General features: G+C 37.7%; 2 protein-coding genes across 2 annotated transcripts; one reads left to right on the top strand and one right to left on the bottom strand.

The window, feature by feature from the left end:
• Positions 1-555: 555 nt before the first annotated feature.
• Positions 556-2,309, top strand: LOC114520064 (glutathione hydrolase 1 proenzyme-like). Its single transcript, XM_028540271.1, has 5 exons — positions 556-633; positions 784-920; positions 1,018-1,205; positions 1,526-1,769; positions 1,869-2,309. Exons 1-5 carry the CDS (start codon positions 615-617, stop codon positions 2,136-2,138), a joined length of 858 nt encoding a protein of 285 aa, XP_028396072.1. The 5' UTR covers positions 556-614; the 3' UTR covers positions 2,139-2,309.
• Positions 2,310-6,632: 4,323 nt separating this feature from the next.
• LOC114515605 (26S proteasome non-ATPase regulatory subunit 11A-like) lies at positions 6,633-16,291 on the bottom strand. The gene is made up of 17 exons (XM_028534897.1): positions 16,207-16,291; positions 15,221-15,322; positions 14,325-14,449; positions 13,689-13,760; positions 13,503-13,560; positions 13,253-13,364; positions 12,735-12,795; positions 12,010-12,031; positions 11,729-11,793; positions 11,097-11,173; positions 10,554-10,614; positions 10,201-10,263; positions 8,467-8,514; positions 8,034-8,111; positions 7,266-7,301; positions 7,125-7,176; positions 6,633-6,894 (listed from the first exon to the last, which is right to left on the bottom strand). The coding sequence occupies exons 1-17, from the start codon at positions 16,283-16,285 to the stop codon at positions 6,752-6,754; spliced, it is 1,254 nt and encodes a 417-aa protein (XP_028390698.1). The 5' UTR covers positions 16,286-16,291; the 3' UTR covers positions 6,633-6,751.
• Between the last annotated feature and the right edge of the window lie 1,269 nt (positions 16,292-17,560).

Raw genomic sequence — 17,560 nt, 5'->3', positions numbered from 1 at the left:
TGATCCACAGCTAAATAATTGTTAAAACAGTAAACTCTTATAGGTGGTTTGGCAATTGCTGTGCCGAGTGAGGTGAAAGGAATGTACGAAGCTCAAAAGAAATATGGAAAACTGGACTGGAAAGAACTCGTTAAACCTGCGATGAACCTAGCAAGAGAAGGTTTTATTATCAGCAAAGCACTGGACAACGCTATTAGAAGCGAAGAGGAAGAAATCAGAAAACGTGAAGGGTTAAAGTAAGTTTGTAAGTCTTGACAGAGGAGCTAAAAACAGGTGCATGTGGAATTTCCGTGTGCAAACTTCCTGGGCCTTTTCTTTCCACTCTCAGAGAGCTTCTGGTGAAGGAAGATGGTTGTTTAAAGAGACTGGGCGACAGATTGGTCAACAGAAAGCTCGCTGTAACATTAGAACGAATAAGTTACGATCCTTTATCGTTTTACGAAGGATCCCTTGCAGAAGATATCGTTAACGATATTGATTCAAATCGTGGTATCATCACTGCAAAAGATTTGAACGATTATCATGTTGAAGTTGAGCCAGCACTCAATGCCAGTGTTGGAGATTATCAGCTGCATACATCTGGTCTACCGTCCAGCGGTATCTTGATTGCGTTCATGCTCAATATACTCAAAGGTTTGTAAATGTACAAAATAGGATTTTGTCAAATAGTTGTAGAAGTCCAGTAAGGATCATCTCTTTAGTGTTACTACAAGAGGAAACCTAAGCTAAACTAACTCTATTTATACTGAATAACTCTAAACATATTTACTTTCTCACATTTAGGCTACAATTTCACTACCGAAAGCGTATCAAGCAATTCAAAAACAGCGAATGTTTATCACAAGATTATTGAAACTTTCAAATATGCCTACGCAAGGCGTGCGTTGCTAGGCGACAAAAACTTTCTAAATGATACACAGGTTAGTATGGAGAATGTAACACATGTCAGCTATACAAAGTCAAAATGCTTCCTAAAGTTGCAAGTGAAGAATGCCATGGTTTTTACGTCTATTTCAGATCATAAAGGACCTTTTAGATGAAGATTACGCGAAACGAATTCGTATGAACATTACCAATCAAACATATCCCGACGCTAGGCACTATGGCGGATATTATGCAAATTACGACCCCCCGGGGACATCTCACTTGTCAGTTCTAGCGCCGAATGGAGACGCAGTGTCAGTTACCAGTACCATCAACACTTAGTAAGTAAATATTTATCAAATTTAACCCACGTGGACACTTCAGATCACTCCAGATGCAACTAAGACCAGAGTACCAAAAGACAACATGTTTGCTACATGGAACACAAGTAATGGAGGATTAAGTACTCCGGCCACTAGGGGGTTCAGAGAATAGTATCCCCGCATTGGGGTGGTCTATGCTTTTCCGCAATTATTTACAAAAATTGGCAAGATACAGGATATCTAAACTACAAACTATCTACATTTAAGTTACTAAAATATCAAATTCCAACAAATAATTAATTCTAATTTAATACCATTTAATATTTTTTTCATGTCAGTTTTGGTTCGAAAGTGCGTTCGACAGTGACAGGGATAACGTACAATAATGAGATGGACGATTTCTCAACACCCGGATTGACCAATGCATACGGAGTTGAACCGTCTCCTAGTAATTTCATCGCGCCTGGCAAACGACCAATGTCGTCCATGAGTCCTATCATTTTAACAAACAGAACAAGTGGGGATGTCGTGTTTATTGCAGGGGCATCTGGGGGTACGAGGATCACCACGGGTACTACATTGGTAAGGATGTTTAGCCATACCATACGCATACCATGTTACACCACACTTGCCACACCAAACTATTAATATGTTAATTGCTAATATTTAAACTAAATCTAGGTAACGATGAACAAAATATGGTTTGGTCGTAACACAAGTGAAGCCGTTACCATGCCTCGATTCCACAACCAACTTCTTCCTAATTACACAGCTATAGAACAACCACCTCGCAACCTGTCACCATATATCATCAAAGAACTGAAAGGCTATGGACACACCATCGAAACCAAATCTTTCCACTGTGTTGTGCAAGCAATTTCCAAGGAGTTAGATGGAAAAATCTTCGCCAAGTCTGATCCAAGAAAAGGCGGGTCCAGTTTTGGATTCTAAGATAATGTCATACTAAAATATCCTACATTCTATAGGCGAAAAACTTTGATAACTTATAATTACATCATGGATAAAACTGATTCAATCATTGAATCGAAACAATCAATAATGCGAAGCCTATTTTCTCTCCCACGATCACAGAATTCTGTGAGTAAACTATGACACTATTTGTATATAAAAACGCCATAGTTAGCGATTGAAATACGCGTGTGAAAGGATGTAGTTTTTTGTGCAAAGCGTCTGTCTGTACACGATAACCTCTGTACAGTTTATATGAATTGGCTGGCATGAACTTGCAGTGACATGTGTGCGTGCAATATGCACCAGTGTACGCTAGTCTTTAGTCTTAATTTTAATTTATTTCCGCTTAGCTCTGTGTTAATTTCTCCTGTGAAGATATTTCTTTTTCCATGTTTGTACTAGTATGAAACCGTTGAACTTTTCTAGCAAACTTCGGTTATCAAGACGGCGACAAATCTGCGTGAATATAGTTTCCAGGACCAAATAACATGTTGGCAGTTGGAAACAGTTGGTCACAGTGATCTTTCTAGCCTGCGAATAACAGAATCTATTTATACGCTTACTCCACGGTGGGGGGAAACTTTCTGTTATTCGCAGGCTATGATCTTTCGGGGGTATAGCTTTTTGGCAATTTTATCTGATTACATGTTCCAGCCTACTATAGCTAGGTGTCATTAAGTGGAAATTTTGAATCATATTCCTCAATAGCATTTATGCAGGCTTTCCTTTACCGGTTATTATCCTTACAAATCAACCTCACTTTAATGAAACATATTCTCTTTACACCTCGTATTCCCTTTACAAGTGGGGTTTGGTAGTAAAAACAGTATCAGAGAGACCTGTATAAGTGCTATGAAAAATCCCGGCTGGTAAAGGGAAGAAATATGTAGCTGGGGCTTGTGCTAAAAAATTCGGAAGAAAAATTGATCAGAAAGCCGGGTCACCGAGACACCGACACTGCACGGGGAAACAAAGTTCCAACTGTGATCACAGAAAACTTGACATTGTAAATAAAACCGGACGTAAAACTGCTATGACTTAGAGATTTAAAATGTCAAACTGACGTTTCCAGCAGTTGACAATAGGGAGTTTACGATCTACGACGCGGTTAGCTCGACGTCGCTAGTCAATTATTTTGCTTCAAATGAGCTACAGAAAATTGATTAAACTGCTAGGACTCTGAAATAATCATACAAACGTTTTAATTGTGCAAATAACCTCCAATATCTATCTGATATTGCAGTTTCATTTAAGCTATCACGTTGCCGCTGCTTTCATGTCACCGAGAGGCCGTGAAAATGCTTCATTTGTAGGCGTCGTAAGAATGACAACCCTGTCATGGGACCACAAGTTATGCATAGCTATTGTCTCGCGTGTGGAGTTTCTTTGTTTTGCAAGCGCGTTGTCGAGCTGGCCGCATCGTGAATCGTAAACTCCCTAATCACCAGTGGAAGGCGTTTTCTAGGCAATAAAGATTCCTTAACGACTCTCATTTTCATTAGCATTGACCCAACCTATATGCAAATTGCCGAAGCTCTTTGTGAGGCGGCTAATTTTAGCAGGGGATGTAAACCGAGTGAATTGCCGACACACACCAGAAGCGATCCGGCAATGCGACTCGATTTTTCAGTTCTGAAAAGCAACTATGTTTTACCTTTTTACGATTCTTGACAATTACTGAAGAATAGCACTTTTGACATGCCTAGGGTGCGTTGGCGAATCGCGTCCAGTGGATGTGGGCCTAGATTATAGATAGATAGATATATAGTTTAATAATTCACACACATTGCAGTTACATAGGACTGAATTACGTGGTGATTACAGGTGAATTACGTGGTGATTATAGGTGCGTTCGAGCATGCATTCAGGATTTCCTCTAACAACTTGTGTGACGTCATTGTGGGGGAATTATGTGTGTTAATTGCCTACTTTTCACATATTAGATGGTTTTGCGATGGCTTGCCTTGGTCAAAATCACGAAGTGCTGGATGAACGTACGAAGCCAAGCTAAACTGAAAATATGTCGATCAAAGTACCAAACTCTTGGAACAACCGCCTGAAGTCCATTGCCGAAGGCCTGGCTGCTGCAATTCCAGAGGTGGGCAAGGTAGTAAAGCTGCTCATAAACCTTTTTTGGCCCGACACGAAAGAGAGCATCTGGTCTGCGATCAAAGAACAGGTCGAGCAACTCGTGGATAAAAAAATTCTCGATTTCGAGCTGCAAGAACGAACGGCGGCCTTGAACGGACTGCGAGATAGTTTGAACATGTACACCCAGGCCTCCGTTGACGAGAAAGCGAGCCTTCTCTCCGCCATTCTTGTCTCCTGTAATAACCTGTATCAGGAATTAACAAGCTCCAAAAACGCGATCCACTTGATTCCGATCACTCTATCACACGCTTACCTTCACCTGACCATGTTGACGGAGCGTTTTGAGCACGGGTTGGAGATGTACGAAGATGCAAAGAACAAGGATCAGTGGCAAAAGGAACTGACCGCCAAGGTAGACGATTACAAAGAATTCCTCCTTGATATCTATCCAAAATGGCGAGAGTGGCGAAACGGGGAGGTCAAAGTTACTTGCAATACAACGAAGAGTGGCACCCCCGTGCCGCCGTTCTTCTATTCTATCGCGAATGGCAACACTAAAGATGCAGTCACTGGAGAAGACGTGACTTACAAAGACGATTGGAACGCGATAGAGAATTACTTCAAGCCGGTTCAATATCGCGCTAAGGAAAGAATGTTTCACGAAGCCGATGCTAAGATGATGATGGAAGCCTACATAAGAGCGTTTTCTCTCGACAACTTCCTTCCAGGCCATCACAAGGACGATCCTAAAGCGGATTCGAAAGTTGGTAGCGTAAGCTACGGCCCCTATTCCATTGCTTTGAAAGGAGGACTTCATCCTGACAGCGATCGATTAAATATAGACGGCTCCCTGCAGTCTGATAAGTGTGGAATCATTAAGTCGATTTGCGTCTACGCGTGGAACACCGTTGATAGGATCCAGTTCTCCTACGAAGACCGTGGCATGGGAACGAAGTATGGCGATGATTCTTCGGACGACAAGGCCCCTTTGAAGAACGAGATCATCCTCGAGGGAAGGCATGTGATTGGGGGAAGCTTGGGCTATGCCGAAGGCCTTTTGGCAAAAATCCAGTTTCATTTCAGCGATGGAACGTCAAGCCCGATCTACGGAAACAAAGGAGGATGGGGAATGGCGCTAGATCAGGAGTTTAGGGCTGACTCAGATTTCAGGCTAGTCGGCGCGGAGGCAAGAGCGGGGAAAGGTCCGAGTGCTACTCGCGGTGTTGCCGAGATGAGGCTCATCTTTCAACACGTATCTCTTATACCCTCTTAGACTAAACGAAGTGATCAGATTAACGGATTTTAAGAACATATAACACGACTATATCGCGGCTTATTGATTGGTTATTGCATTTCATTTAATTTGCACTTGTTTTCAATTGAACATGAATTAAATGTTGATGGTGCATGGAAAGAGAACAGCTCTGGCCGGAATCGCACAGCCGTAGCTTCGATTCCTGCTGGAGGACCTGAGGCCGAGCTTTTTTTTTTTCAAACGTGTGGAACATTCGTAATCGTATGTTTCTACTTTCGTTTCCCCAAACCACCATCAACATTTAATTTATGATTTACTGAAGTTACTTTGTTATTATGATTAATTGTACATTTCTATTATCAGTCATTATATCTCGAACACTGGCGTAGCAACAAAATAGAATGCCTTACATCTAACATTTCATCGTAATCGACATTTGTAATTTCCATATGATCATTAATAAAAAGCAATGATTGATTTGTTTGAAAATACAAGATTAAAAAGTGCCACCAACGAGCATCAAGAATAGCACACAATCGTCTGATGATAATTTCTAGCTCCCAGACACCGAAATTATTTTGGGAAGAGAAAACACGACGAAACGAAGTTCAACAGACGATGTTTTGGAAACTTTTTTTATTATGCGCCGCTACAGAAGCTCTCCTTCACACAAATCTGCGTTCTTTGCCCTCGCATCGTTCCGGTGTCCCCACAAACTTGTCTTGTTTTAAAAATTCAGAGATTTTCCTTTTACAATAATCCCAAAAAAATCGCAACTGCTTCAAAATGCCAGCCTGCTTTTAAGAGTCACACACCATTATGTGACGTCATATATCGTCATATGACGTCATATATCATTTTCCACTGTTCTGGGATCTGATGCCCTGCAAGTTGTAGTAAAGCTGTAAATTCAACGCCTGCACCTGTAAGATGGTGTAGCGGATTAGCCTTGGCGAAAATGTGTTTTGCTTTTATCGAGTAGAGCGCCGCCGTCCATCTTGTTTATTTTTGTCACTCGCTTAATTCAATGGTTGTGCACGTGGTAATTCGTTCGCAAAGAACATGATATACTGTTACACAGGAAAAAAAAACAAGAAACCAATTTCTATAAAGGCCTTCCGTTTCATACATCTTGTATACTGTGGTTAAATTACCAAGACAAAATGAATTATTATATTTTGAACTGAAAAAATGGCACAAGATGAAAACTAAATAGTATATGAATAAGGTTTCATTGAGTAGGTGTCTATGATAACTTTTTACTCTTATGATACAAAGCATCCATCACTTTACTCATGCTATGAATTATCTCCAAGCTATTTTCGTACGTTTTATCCACTGGGGAGTGGTCGAAGATTATCAGAACCCCAGCACCTTGGTCAAGAATACCTGTAAGTTGAAAACATTTCATGCATATTTACGTTTCAAATAGTGTTAATTTCTCCCATGAGCCGGAAAATGTTGATGCCCGGGTGATGGGCAAGTCTATTGGTGACTGAGATTTTATGCATTCCCCAGTGCGGGGAAAAATATAAAAGGGAAATATTTGTAAAATAGCCATAATCCTTTTTGGGTTAATGGGGCATGGGTCACTTTCAGAGCTCAAAGAGTTAACTCACCGTGTAGTTTCGTATCTAATATCATTTGGGACAACTTCTTTTCAACGATGTTCTGAAAGGAATCAAGACAGACATCTTACGGACGATCGTACGGAAACACATACATGTACTTCCTAAGTACTTCTACTAACGAATACTTACCTTATCCAATTTAATTAAATGGGAAACATGATCAACCTAAAAAATCCATAAACACATTATAAAGCAACCTGAAGTTCATATATACTTAATTTGCAGTTAAATTATAAAATTTCTTGTATTGTGACACAGAATATCTTTAGAATCCCTAAAGAATCCGATCGTATTATATGATACATGCAGGATGATGCTAACGATGCAGACTGATTACTATATCAAACTGATACAAAAATTGCCCAACAAATAACATTCCTAAACAAATCGCAAGAGATGTTGTCGGGACGCACAGTCTTCCGGCCGCTTAACTTACTATCCATGATGCAGTATAGTCACGTTGTCCAGATTATGCATAAGAGAAAGAAGATTGCATGATAGCCTAATAGATTTTAGAGAACTATACAGTTGTTCCTTCGGGTAAATCTATGTATAACATTAATCAACTTGTGTTTCCGAATTTGCTGCAGTAAGTTATTGGCTACAGTACATGAATCCTTTTTTGAACACAAAGGGAGAAATTTCCTAATACAATTTATAGACCTAACCTGAAGCAGGGACAGGAAAGAAAATTTAGGCCGACTGGCTCAAAGAACTGCATGAACAGAAATAAAACCGACTGAGCTGGAGACGGTTGCTGAGCTTTAATCACGCAGATTCAAGAACATATACGATGGAGCGATGTCATGCAGCACCGTTTTTATCATCGCGAAGCAAGGAAAGATTAACTGTAATTTTATCTACAGCTAACCGAATAGGTGTATATGTATTAATCACCTCAACTCTAGAGAAAGGTTCCACAATACGGCACAGGTTTTGTTCCAGAAGGTTGTCGTATAAGGTGTCGAGATGATTCTGAAAAAAAGAAAACAATTAAAAAAGCAGATGGAACGTCTTAAAATTCGCGTTAATTGAATTGTGATATATAAAGTCTGCATGTTGAGACTTATTGTTGACTTATCATCAAATGTGCATAGCATAACAAGTGCCTAAAATAAAAAAGATTCCCGACGATTCGACCAAAAGCTAAGGACTTTTGTAAGGGGAGTTAGTATAACTCTTAACTAACTTGCTCGATGAAGGTGGAAACGTCAAATAGTGTTTTTGTTAAGTTTAGGCAGTTGTTATACCGCTTTTGATGCGAAGTTGTTTGAAGATGCTACATGTATGCATACATGCCAGTTGCTCTCTGGTTTAATTGTTGACTTACTTGGATTATTGGGTCCCCTTGTAATTCCTCATTGTATGTTGCAAGTATCTAAGCAATCAAACATTAATGTAGATAAATTTCTGTGTACCCAGGCATAAAAAAGCAATAGTAAAATATAAAGAATACAGTACGAAATTCAATGACGGGGAATCATAAATGACAGCCATGCACACAAAAATGCAATTCTTTTAAACTGCATCATGATTAGGCACAGCATGCGAAAAGTAGAAACTAAATTCAGGAATGATTATTTCTTAGTGTGCATGTGCTTGGTACTTGGTCTCAACTATTTTTTTGGACCGTACCAGCAAAACAAAATGTTCCAACGGCAATGTAAAGAAAAGACGAAAAGACTTTTATACGTTTATACTTTATATACATATATATATATATATATATATATATATATATATATATATATATATACAGGGTGTATCAAAAAAAATGTCCCAAATGTAAAATTTCCGCTTTTCAGGATATTTTGCAGAATTTGGCAATTTTTTGTGTTCCTAGAGATAGTTAAGACTTATCTGGTATACCTAGGCCAAGTTTGGTTTTTCATTAACAAAATTATGTTACCGGGGGGGTAATTCCTTTCCACTGATATTGAGAGGGCTTGCGCGCGAAAATGTGAAGCTGAAATTGAGATATTATTTAGCTGTCTAAAAGTAGGAAAGCTTTTTAATAAACTGTCAAAGTTTCAGGAAAAATAATGCAAACTGGGAGCAACGCGCGACCCCTAAAAGTGACAAATATTTCATTGCGCGCAGTGGATTAAATGCATGGTTGATTTTAGCGTGACCAATCTCATGCAAGGCTGTGCAAATGAATAAATTAAAGCGAGAAACTGAACAAGAAGACGAAGCGATTTAATAACAAGAGTTTTATTCTTGATGTTAATCCTCAACATTTCTACCATTTCTTTCTAAGCAAACTGCGGCTCGTCTCAGCATGGTAAACACTGAACGGCGAACCACATTTGTCTGTCCTGCCTTAAATTATCCATTTCGTTCGAAATTCTTTCTTGCAAATCGCCTACGCTACCACCGGCAAATCTAGGCGAATGGACAGACAAATGATTCGCTGTTCAGTGTTTAGTATGCTAAGGCAAGCCGCAGTTTGCTTAGAATGAAATGGTGGACATGCTGAGGATTAACATCACGAATAAATCGCTTTGTTTTTGTGTTCAGTTTCTCGCTTTAATTTATTCATTTGCCCACCTTGTATGAGATCGGTCACGCTAAAATCAACCATGCATTTAATCCACTGCGCGCAATGAAATATTTGTCACCTTTAGGGTCGCGCGTTGCTCCCAGTATGCATTATTTTTCCTGAAACTTTGACAGTTTATTAAAAAGCTTTCCTACTTTTAGACAGCTAAATAATATCTCAATTTCAGCTTCACATTTTTGCGCGCAAGCCCTCTAAATATCAGTGGAAAGGAACCACCCCCCCGGTAACATAATTTTGTTACTGAAAAACCAAACTTGGCCTAGGAACACAAAAATTTGCCAAATTCTGCAAAATATCCTGAAAAACGGAATTTTTACATTTGGGACATTTTTTTTGATACACCCTGTATATATATATATATATATAATATATATATATATATATATATATATATATATATATATATATATATATATATATAAATATATATATATATATATATATATAGCTTTTGGTCCTGATTCACTGTATGACTTTTTGCGTGAATGCGTATAGAGTTACCTTTTTAAACTCAAGAAGTGAGCGCTGATGGCTGGCATCAGCAATCTTTTTCATCGCTTGTAGCTAAAAAAGAAATCATATTGCAAGGGAAAATGAACACAAACTACTTAGAGCGCCAATTAGAGAGTAGGAAGTAAGTTAGTAAGTTACTCCCGCGATTTCTAAAATTTTGTTATTTTTCTTTTTTATGTTTTAAGTTTTTTGACTAAAAAGTGACGTCAAACTTTACGCATGCATGACATTCGGTAAAAACTCTACATAAAAATTGGGAAATATGTAGATCATTTTGAAAAAGATGCACTAAGGATATTTGTACAGGCACTGGTTCAAAATATCCGCCCGGGTTGACTTACCGAGGGTCCAGAGTATTTGAGGCCAAGTTTGCCGCTGATGATTGACTGCACATCTTCGGGACTATAAGGAGGGAAAATATCAACCGTGTTCTGGAATTACAGTCTGTACATGATGTACATGTAGAAAAGTACTGTGGAAAAATGACAGTCGGTTGCAATGGTAAATTTTAATGTTAAATTTAGGACGTCGAAAGAAGAAAACAGTGGAAAGCTTACAGAAATAACATTAAAGCATGGACATTGGCGCAAAAACATCCAGATATTTCGGATGAAGATGGTGCACAGTAGTCTGCTGTTACAGGATGGATTGTCAATTGATATAATATGTGGTCTCAGAATAGCGATGATGGAGTCTGTGCCAATGTTACATATTTCCGCCTTTCGTTTATGCATGTGGAAACATGCATCAGCGCGATATTTCGTATCATTTTTCATCAAAAAGATGTCAAACAAAGAACCGTCACTGAAATATGTTGCCCTAACAACCTCTGTAACACCACTGTAATACTGCTGTAACGCAATGACATCTCTTTTTATACATACCTGCTCAGCATAATCTTACAAAGCAACATGTACTTTAATGCCGCCGGTGCTTTAGGATTCTCTAGAGAGTCATAACCCTACAGAACAAAGCAGGCGTAAACAATCGCGGGAAAGCGAGGACCAATGAGGGATATTGTAGTGCAGGGAAAGTTCTTAATTATTTTTTTATTTATATCATCATCACCTTCATTTCATCATCATTACGATTTTTAAAGGAGCGTTTGCAAGCAAGGTACTGTATTTAAATCTATTATTACTGCTTGTAGCTATGTCTCGCATATTTGTTATACAGCTATATTAATATTGTTATAAAAATATGAAGCATCTCAAAATTCCAGCGAACATAAATTCGGAAAGAACTCAAGAGCTCAACAATAAAAAGCGCAATGTTTTAAACCATGAATTCATTGGTCACTTCTACATTTCAGAAGTTAAATAACGGGGGGAAAGCTTGATAGCAAATTTAACAAATCTATGCTTGCAACAACCTCGCAAGCCAGGCTCTTCGTATGTTAATTTGTTCGTATACTGTTTATTCCAGCAAATATAGTACAGGGCTTTCTCAAGGAACGATTTCCTTTACGCCTCGCATATAGCTACTGTAGTCCATGCATCTAACACATTTACTGTACCTCGAAGGCTTCATAAAAGTAAGAGTAAGCCGTTTTGAAGTCTTTTTCCTCGGCGTGGAGAATACCTGAAAATAGGAATTAAAACCATGATCAAACAACTATCGTCTATTTACATTTTAAAAATTTGTACCGCGTATAATAAGCTGGGATGTTGCTCAACATGGACTAGGTGTGACGCTACATCCTGCACTGAATATCCCTTATTTCAGTTATTCAAGGACTATCCGGGCTACAGTAAGAGCGCATAGTGACATATCGAAAATACAATGTGATAGACAAACCTGACTGCATATCCAAGGCGGCCTAAAAACAAAGGTTAAAATGCAAAAGATGTTAAAGACGGGATAATTGATAAAAGTATTTCTGTGAAAACAAACGATAGCTTGTGAATCAGGCGAGTAATCCACTCTGTTATCATAGTTTGGCACTTTAGTCTTTATCAGAAGAAATTAGCTATATAGACGCAAAATCGTTGACCTGTAAAATTGTCGAACCTCATTTTGGGTTAGCCTCCTCCGCAGGCATTTCTTATGTATTAAATTACATTAGACATGGGTTATAACTAATTAATACATAATAGATGCCTGGGGCCGGTTGTTCAAAGCTGGGTTAGCGCTAACCCTGGGTTAAATTTTAATCCACTGTTTTGGTTAAGTGCCTCTAAACCGCTGTTTGTTTTAAAACCCTCACGAAATATGCCTTTTGTCGGTCCAGAAAATATTTATGGAAAAAGAAGTTCAACTTTGTGAACATGCGATTAAAAAATTGATGTAAAGATTTGCTTTAACCCAGGGTTAAGCTAACCGGGTTTTGAACAACCGGCCCCAGAGGATGAGCCTAATTTTGGGTAGCTAACAACAAAATACTCAAGTCAATAGTAAAATTAACTACAGCGTACATGTACCTCGTACAACCAGTCCTTAATGATGTCATTCGATGTAGAAGCGAGTGAAATTTAATTGTCCTTTGATGTGCGTATATAGTCAAATTTCAACTGCACACCTACCTGCAATTTCGGTGGACAGTAAATCGCATTGGCAGTCGTCCGTGCCGACGTAAGAGCAGCCCTACGGAAAATGAAAAAGTACTGTAATTTTAATTGTGTAATGTAATCAGCGCTTAAAATCGCACAGATGATGAACGTTATCATGGTTGTTGGGCAAAAACATATCTTTGCACGCCTGTTGCTTGGTTAACCATTACCGTAACGGCCTCGTTGGCATTCGGGCAGAGTCCCACAGAATACAATACGAAAGGTAATCTCCATTTTTTTTTGCCATAAGCGCTATTTTTGTCATGTTCAAACTGAAGCCCTCGTCCCTCTATATAGCAATATTAAAAATGGTCTTAGGGCGACTACTCTAAGTACACTTGCTGAATTGCGAAAACTCTTTCAGATTGGTTAAAGCAGCTTTTTGATGGCCATATGCATTTGAGCCATCTCCATGCACTCACAGTCGTCATGCAGAGGGAGACTCTTTTACTGTCGCTAAGGCAAGCACGCGTTATAAAGTTCAAATGTACCTTGATTTGGGAATGTTCTTTAACGAGTGATATATTTTACTTTCCAATAACTGTACTTCGACCAATAACATCTTATCGTCCAGTTTTTTCAGCTCTTTCAATAATTTCGAACCTAGAGAGTTTCACATAATTTACATGACGCAACCTGCATGTATATCCCATCAAATTCCATGCAGGTCTGTAGGTATAATAAGAACGCATAGGTACATTATTTTCACAGCTTTAGAAAATGAAATGACATTTTACATACCCAGTGACAGAGCTTTTGTGTACTCTCTTACACCATAATATAAGCCAACCAATCTCGACTAAATTTAAAAGGGTGTATATCCGTTTTAAAGTCACGCAGCTGAACGAAAGTATTTTACACTAAATACGGTATGTGTATCATACAGTATACAATAACATACAGTGTACTCATTACGCATATACTGACCTCTAAAGCTTGTCGTAAAAACACTCTTTTTTCACTCTTTGCCCACTGGATGCATTCAAGACACAAATCAACCTGTTAAATGCGATACATATACATTATAATATATGTAGTAGAGGCTGCTTTTCGCTATTTTTTCTACGCACATAAAATTCTAAATCCGAAGGTTCTTCATCCTAACGTCTAAATTTTCTTATTATTTTCGAGATGTCAAAGAACTGAGAACTTTGATCATAAATAGCTAAACCCTGCACTAACTTTGACAAGAATACTAGAACACCACTATTTACTGACGTTTTAATAACTTTTCCGTTATGAAAACGACCCAAGTAGTGCATGAACATATGTAAACCACCAGAGCCACGTAACTGGATATTTTATTTTGTTTTCCATGCTTGAATAACATAATAGAAACACACAGGAAGCGACAGTGGACGATGCCTACGAAATACGAGCAGCAGGCGAATTTTAATAACGTTACTGTAATGTCAATAAGCTTTAAAAACATCTAGATAAGTTCATGCATTCGAAAGTTTTAAATAAGTTTGGCCAAATAAATTTTGGCAGGAATCCTGAATCCAAACATGATTTTCAACCAATCAGTGCTGGGGAACGATTTAAAATCTGTTGAGAACTCACCTCTGTACCAGTGGATACCTCCATATCGAGAAAAAGATCAAGTAATTCCCGGACCATTTTAGCAGCTTTAGCTTTGGAAATAAGCAGCATAAAGGGTTGAATAAACTTCACCAGTCCTTCAAGTTCTGCATATTGGAAAAGTGTTTCAAATGAACAAAATTCTGATGCAATACCTCTATATATAGCCTTTTATCTAGCTATTGATCTAAGCATAGAGAATCTAAATAGAAGTATGTCTACATCCATTTTCACCATGCATCTAAAGTATAAACTATAGTTTTGAAGATAAAAACTAGTTATTTAAGTAAATTAGTTTGTAGGTATACCATGTAAGTATTTAATATTGCAAAGCTTTCAGTCTGTTAACCCAGGCCTTCATCAACGCAATTACTAATTATAATACCCAAGTGCAATTACTTATTTTAATAATAATTCTTATTATTGTTATAAACCAATTTACTTATATTTTAATACGTAAAATTAGAAGAATATTTTTAGTTATTTTTTCAAAACAATAGTTAGTGTTCATTAAAGGGGTGCTGCTGTTTAAAACAGTATACACAACTTAAAATGCAGTATCACTAGTATATGTTCTGTGACTTTGATTTTATCACTAGCTCATACATCCTCAGTTTCTAAGGATTAATAATACAGTAATCATTTTCTCAAACAAAGGCAAAAAATGCCTAAAATATAAATTGCACAGCTAAATAATGAAAAACCAAACGTTTTCAATCTGCATAAAAAATTTGCAAAGAAATTTCTACCTTTAGAAATGCTTTTAGATTTTTATGATTAGTTAATGTTTAATGCTTATAAAAATGAACTGGGTTACAGTGAAGTTATAAAAATACAATATTAACTCAATACTTCTATATTGATATTAATCATGGTACCTGCTGCACGTCCATTCTTTGCCAACAATGAACCTAGATCTAAAATAGCTTGTTCCTTTACTCTCAAGTCATCTTCATTTGTAACATCTACATCTCTTTTAACTACATTAAAACAATAAAGTTGGTTACTACGTGCCTAGTGGATTTCGAGTGAATCATAAAACAGTTGATCAATGGCACTTAAAGAGTGAAAGTGGGATCAAGATTGCACATTGTCAAGATCTTGACGTCCTTTAAGTCAAGCCAGCTAACAAACTATAACATTAATATTGTACTATAACTCAATAGCTATATACACAGGATAAATGTTTTAGGACGAGTCTGATAAAACTCAGCATTCGTTAGAAGCTTTTCCCTCGATTAAATGTTAGGTCAATTGATATCTACAGTTTTATTGCTTGTAAAGCATTTTTAGAACAGTTTTAGAACAAAAAATGCTTCAGATCAAAATTTGGAGGAAAGTGGGCAAGGGTACACAATTACTAGAATGTTCAAAAAATTGCCATGAATATATATTCTTATTTAACACACTTGTTAAAGTAATAACCATTATAAGTTAATTTTAGTACCGGTATTAATAAAAATGAAGCAAGGGTTTTGGCATTCAATAGAGTAAATCCACATGATCTTTGGCATGGTTTTCTCTTATTATTTAGCATTATACATCTTACTGTCTCGGCATATTGGGTCAATCAACAGCATCAGATTATTAAAAAAACATTGACTATTAAGTATTATATTTCCAAACATCATACATGGGGTTGGATTTTATCGATGGTTCAGACATTGAATAAGATCATCAATAGGACTTTGGTTTTTGTTCTATTAGTCTTATATAAAAGCATAATGATTAAAATGCCAAATTTTATCCTCTGTGGATTCTGCCTTTTAATGACAAAATACTCTTATGCGACTAATTATACCATACAAATAATGTGTTTGACAGAATTAACAGTATTCCTCTTGATATGAAACAAAATACGCACCTATAGCGGACAAAAGTTCCATGGCCCTCTCAGGATCTTTGTGCGAAACATGCTCGGCTTTCTTTAATTCGTCCTCCATCTTGAATTTGTCGAACGTACACTGCACACCGCGCATGCTCATTAGGTCGAAGTGTTCACAGCTCACACACAGTGGTTCACACTGGTGCACACATGACCAACAACGAAGTCAACGAACTGCTCGATGCAACCATGGATAGTTAAAAGACCTATGATTTTATTATCCATGATGCAACTGACAGAGAATGTCTGCCTTTGTCTGCCCTACGATAAGTCTCTTTTGAGGAGCCAGTGACTCTCCTGTTTTTTATATGAACGGAAACATCGTCGCAATGCACGCTCAGTGCACCAACTAGCCATGGGCATGGAGAAAAAACGGTATTCACTGATGGAGCTTGGTTTGCAGTTTAATGCGATTTGTGAAGACATCAAGCGAAAGTACGGCGGAACTGTTGTCGAAAAATTATTTCCAGATCATAACTTGGCTACTGATGAGGTCCCAATAAAAGAAGACGTTAATCACTAAATTTGCCTTTATTTCTCTTTCACAAGTTGTTTTTATGGCAAGCAGACTAGGACTTGAGCTTGAAATTTGAAAAACCGTGAAAAGATTACAACTTGTAACTAGAATGGAATCTAGAGAGATTAGTATTTTGCACGTTTATAACTGAATATAACGAATGGTAGAAAAAGGACGCGGAGAGCGTTTGTGTTGCTTTGAATTATTAGTTTTGATAATAAGTGTAATAATAGTTATGAGACTTAATATACTCATGTACCAGTACAACCCCCATTCACTACCCTTTCAAAGCGGAGGGGAATTTTTTTGAAAGGCACCTCAAACTGTAGCGGCACATCCTAGAAACTGTTTGCCAAACATCGTCTGTTGAACTTCGTTTCATTGTGTTTCTCTTTCTAAAATATTTCGGTGTTTGGGGGTTTTTCACCAGACGATTGTGCTCAGACTTTGCTCGCCAGTCGCACCTCTACTGAGATAGGGAACGAAATCCTTTAATAAAATGAAAGGGCATTTCCCTCTCCTGGTAAAAGCTAGGGAAGCAGCTGCTCGCCATTCCAGCGTCCTTGGTTTCCTACCATTTGCACGGTGATCTAAATAATATGTATACTGTAGCTTATCATTAGACCCTACGATTAATTTAGTGTTTGTGTAACCTGACCTGTTAATTAATTTTATCACTTCTAATTCAGCTGGTTAACTGAACTAACCACAGCATGACAAATAATTCACAAAGCCTTGATAAATACCACTTAAAAAAAGAAAATATAATCAAAAACGTCAATGTGGATTATGTTTGGATTTTTGGATTATATTCTC

The sequence above is a fragment of the Dendronephthya gigantea genome, unplaced genomic scaffold (genome assembly GCF_004324835.1).
Source record: "Dendronephthya gigantea isolate DGI-Jeju-01 unplaced genomic scaffold, DenGig_1.0 000000F, whole genome shotgun sequence".
Taxonomy (NCBI): domain Eukaryota; kingdom Metazoa; phylum Cnidaria; class Anthozoa; order Malacalcyonacea; family Nephtheidae; genus Dendronephthya; species Dendronephthya gigantea.
This window is presented reverse-complemented; position numbering and strand designations above follow the sequence as displayed.

Bases quoted from the DNA above. Each gene is read 5' to 3' on its own strand.
- LOC114520064 (XM_028540271.1), top strand. The intron at 1,206-1,525 runs GTAAGTAAATAT...TTTTCATGTCAG, and splicing joins ACCAGTACCATCAACACTTA to TTTTGGTTCGAAAGTGCGTT. The intron at 1,770-1,868 runs GTAAGGATGTTT...AACTAAATCTAG, and splicing joins TCACCACGGGTACTACATTG to GTAACGATGAACAAAATATG.
- LOC114515605 (XM_028534897.1), bottom strand. From the start codon at position 16,285: ATGGAGGACGAATTAAAGAAAGCCGAGCATGTTTCGCACAAAGATCCT. The intron at 12,032-12,734 runs GTAGGTGTGCAG...CTTTGTTTTTAG, and splicing joins ACTGTCCACCGAAATTGCAG to GCCGCCTTGGATATGCAGTC. The intron at 10,615-11,096 runs GTATGTATAAAA...CCCTCCTTATAG, and splicing joins TGTAAGATTATGCTGAGCAG to TCCCGAAGATGTGCAGTCAA.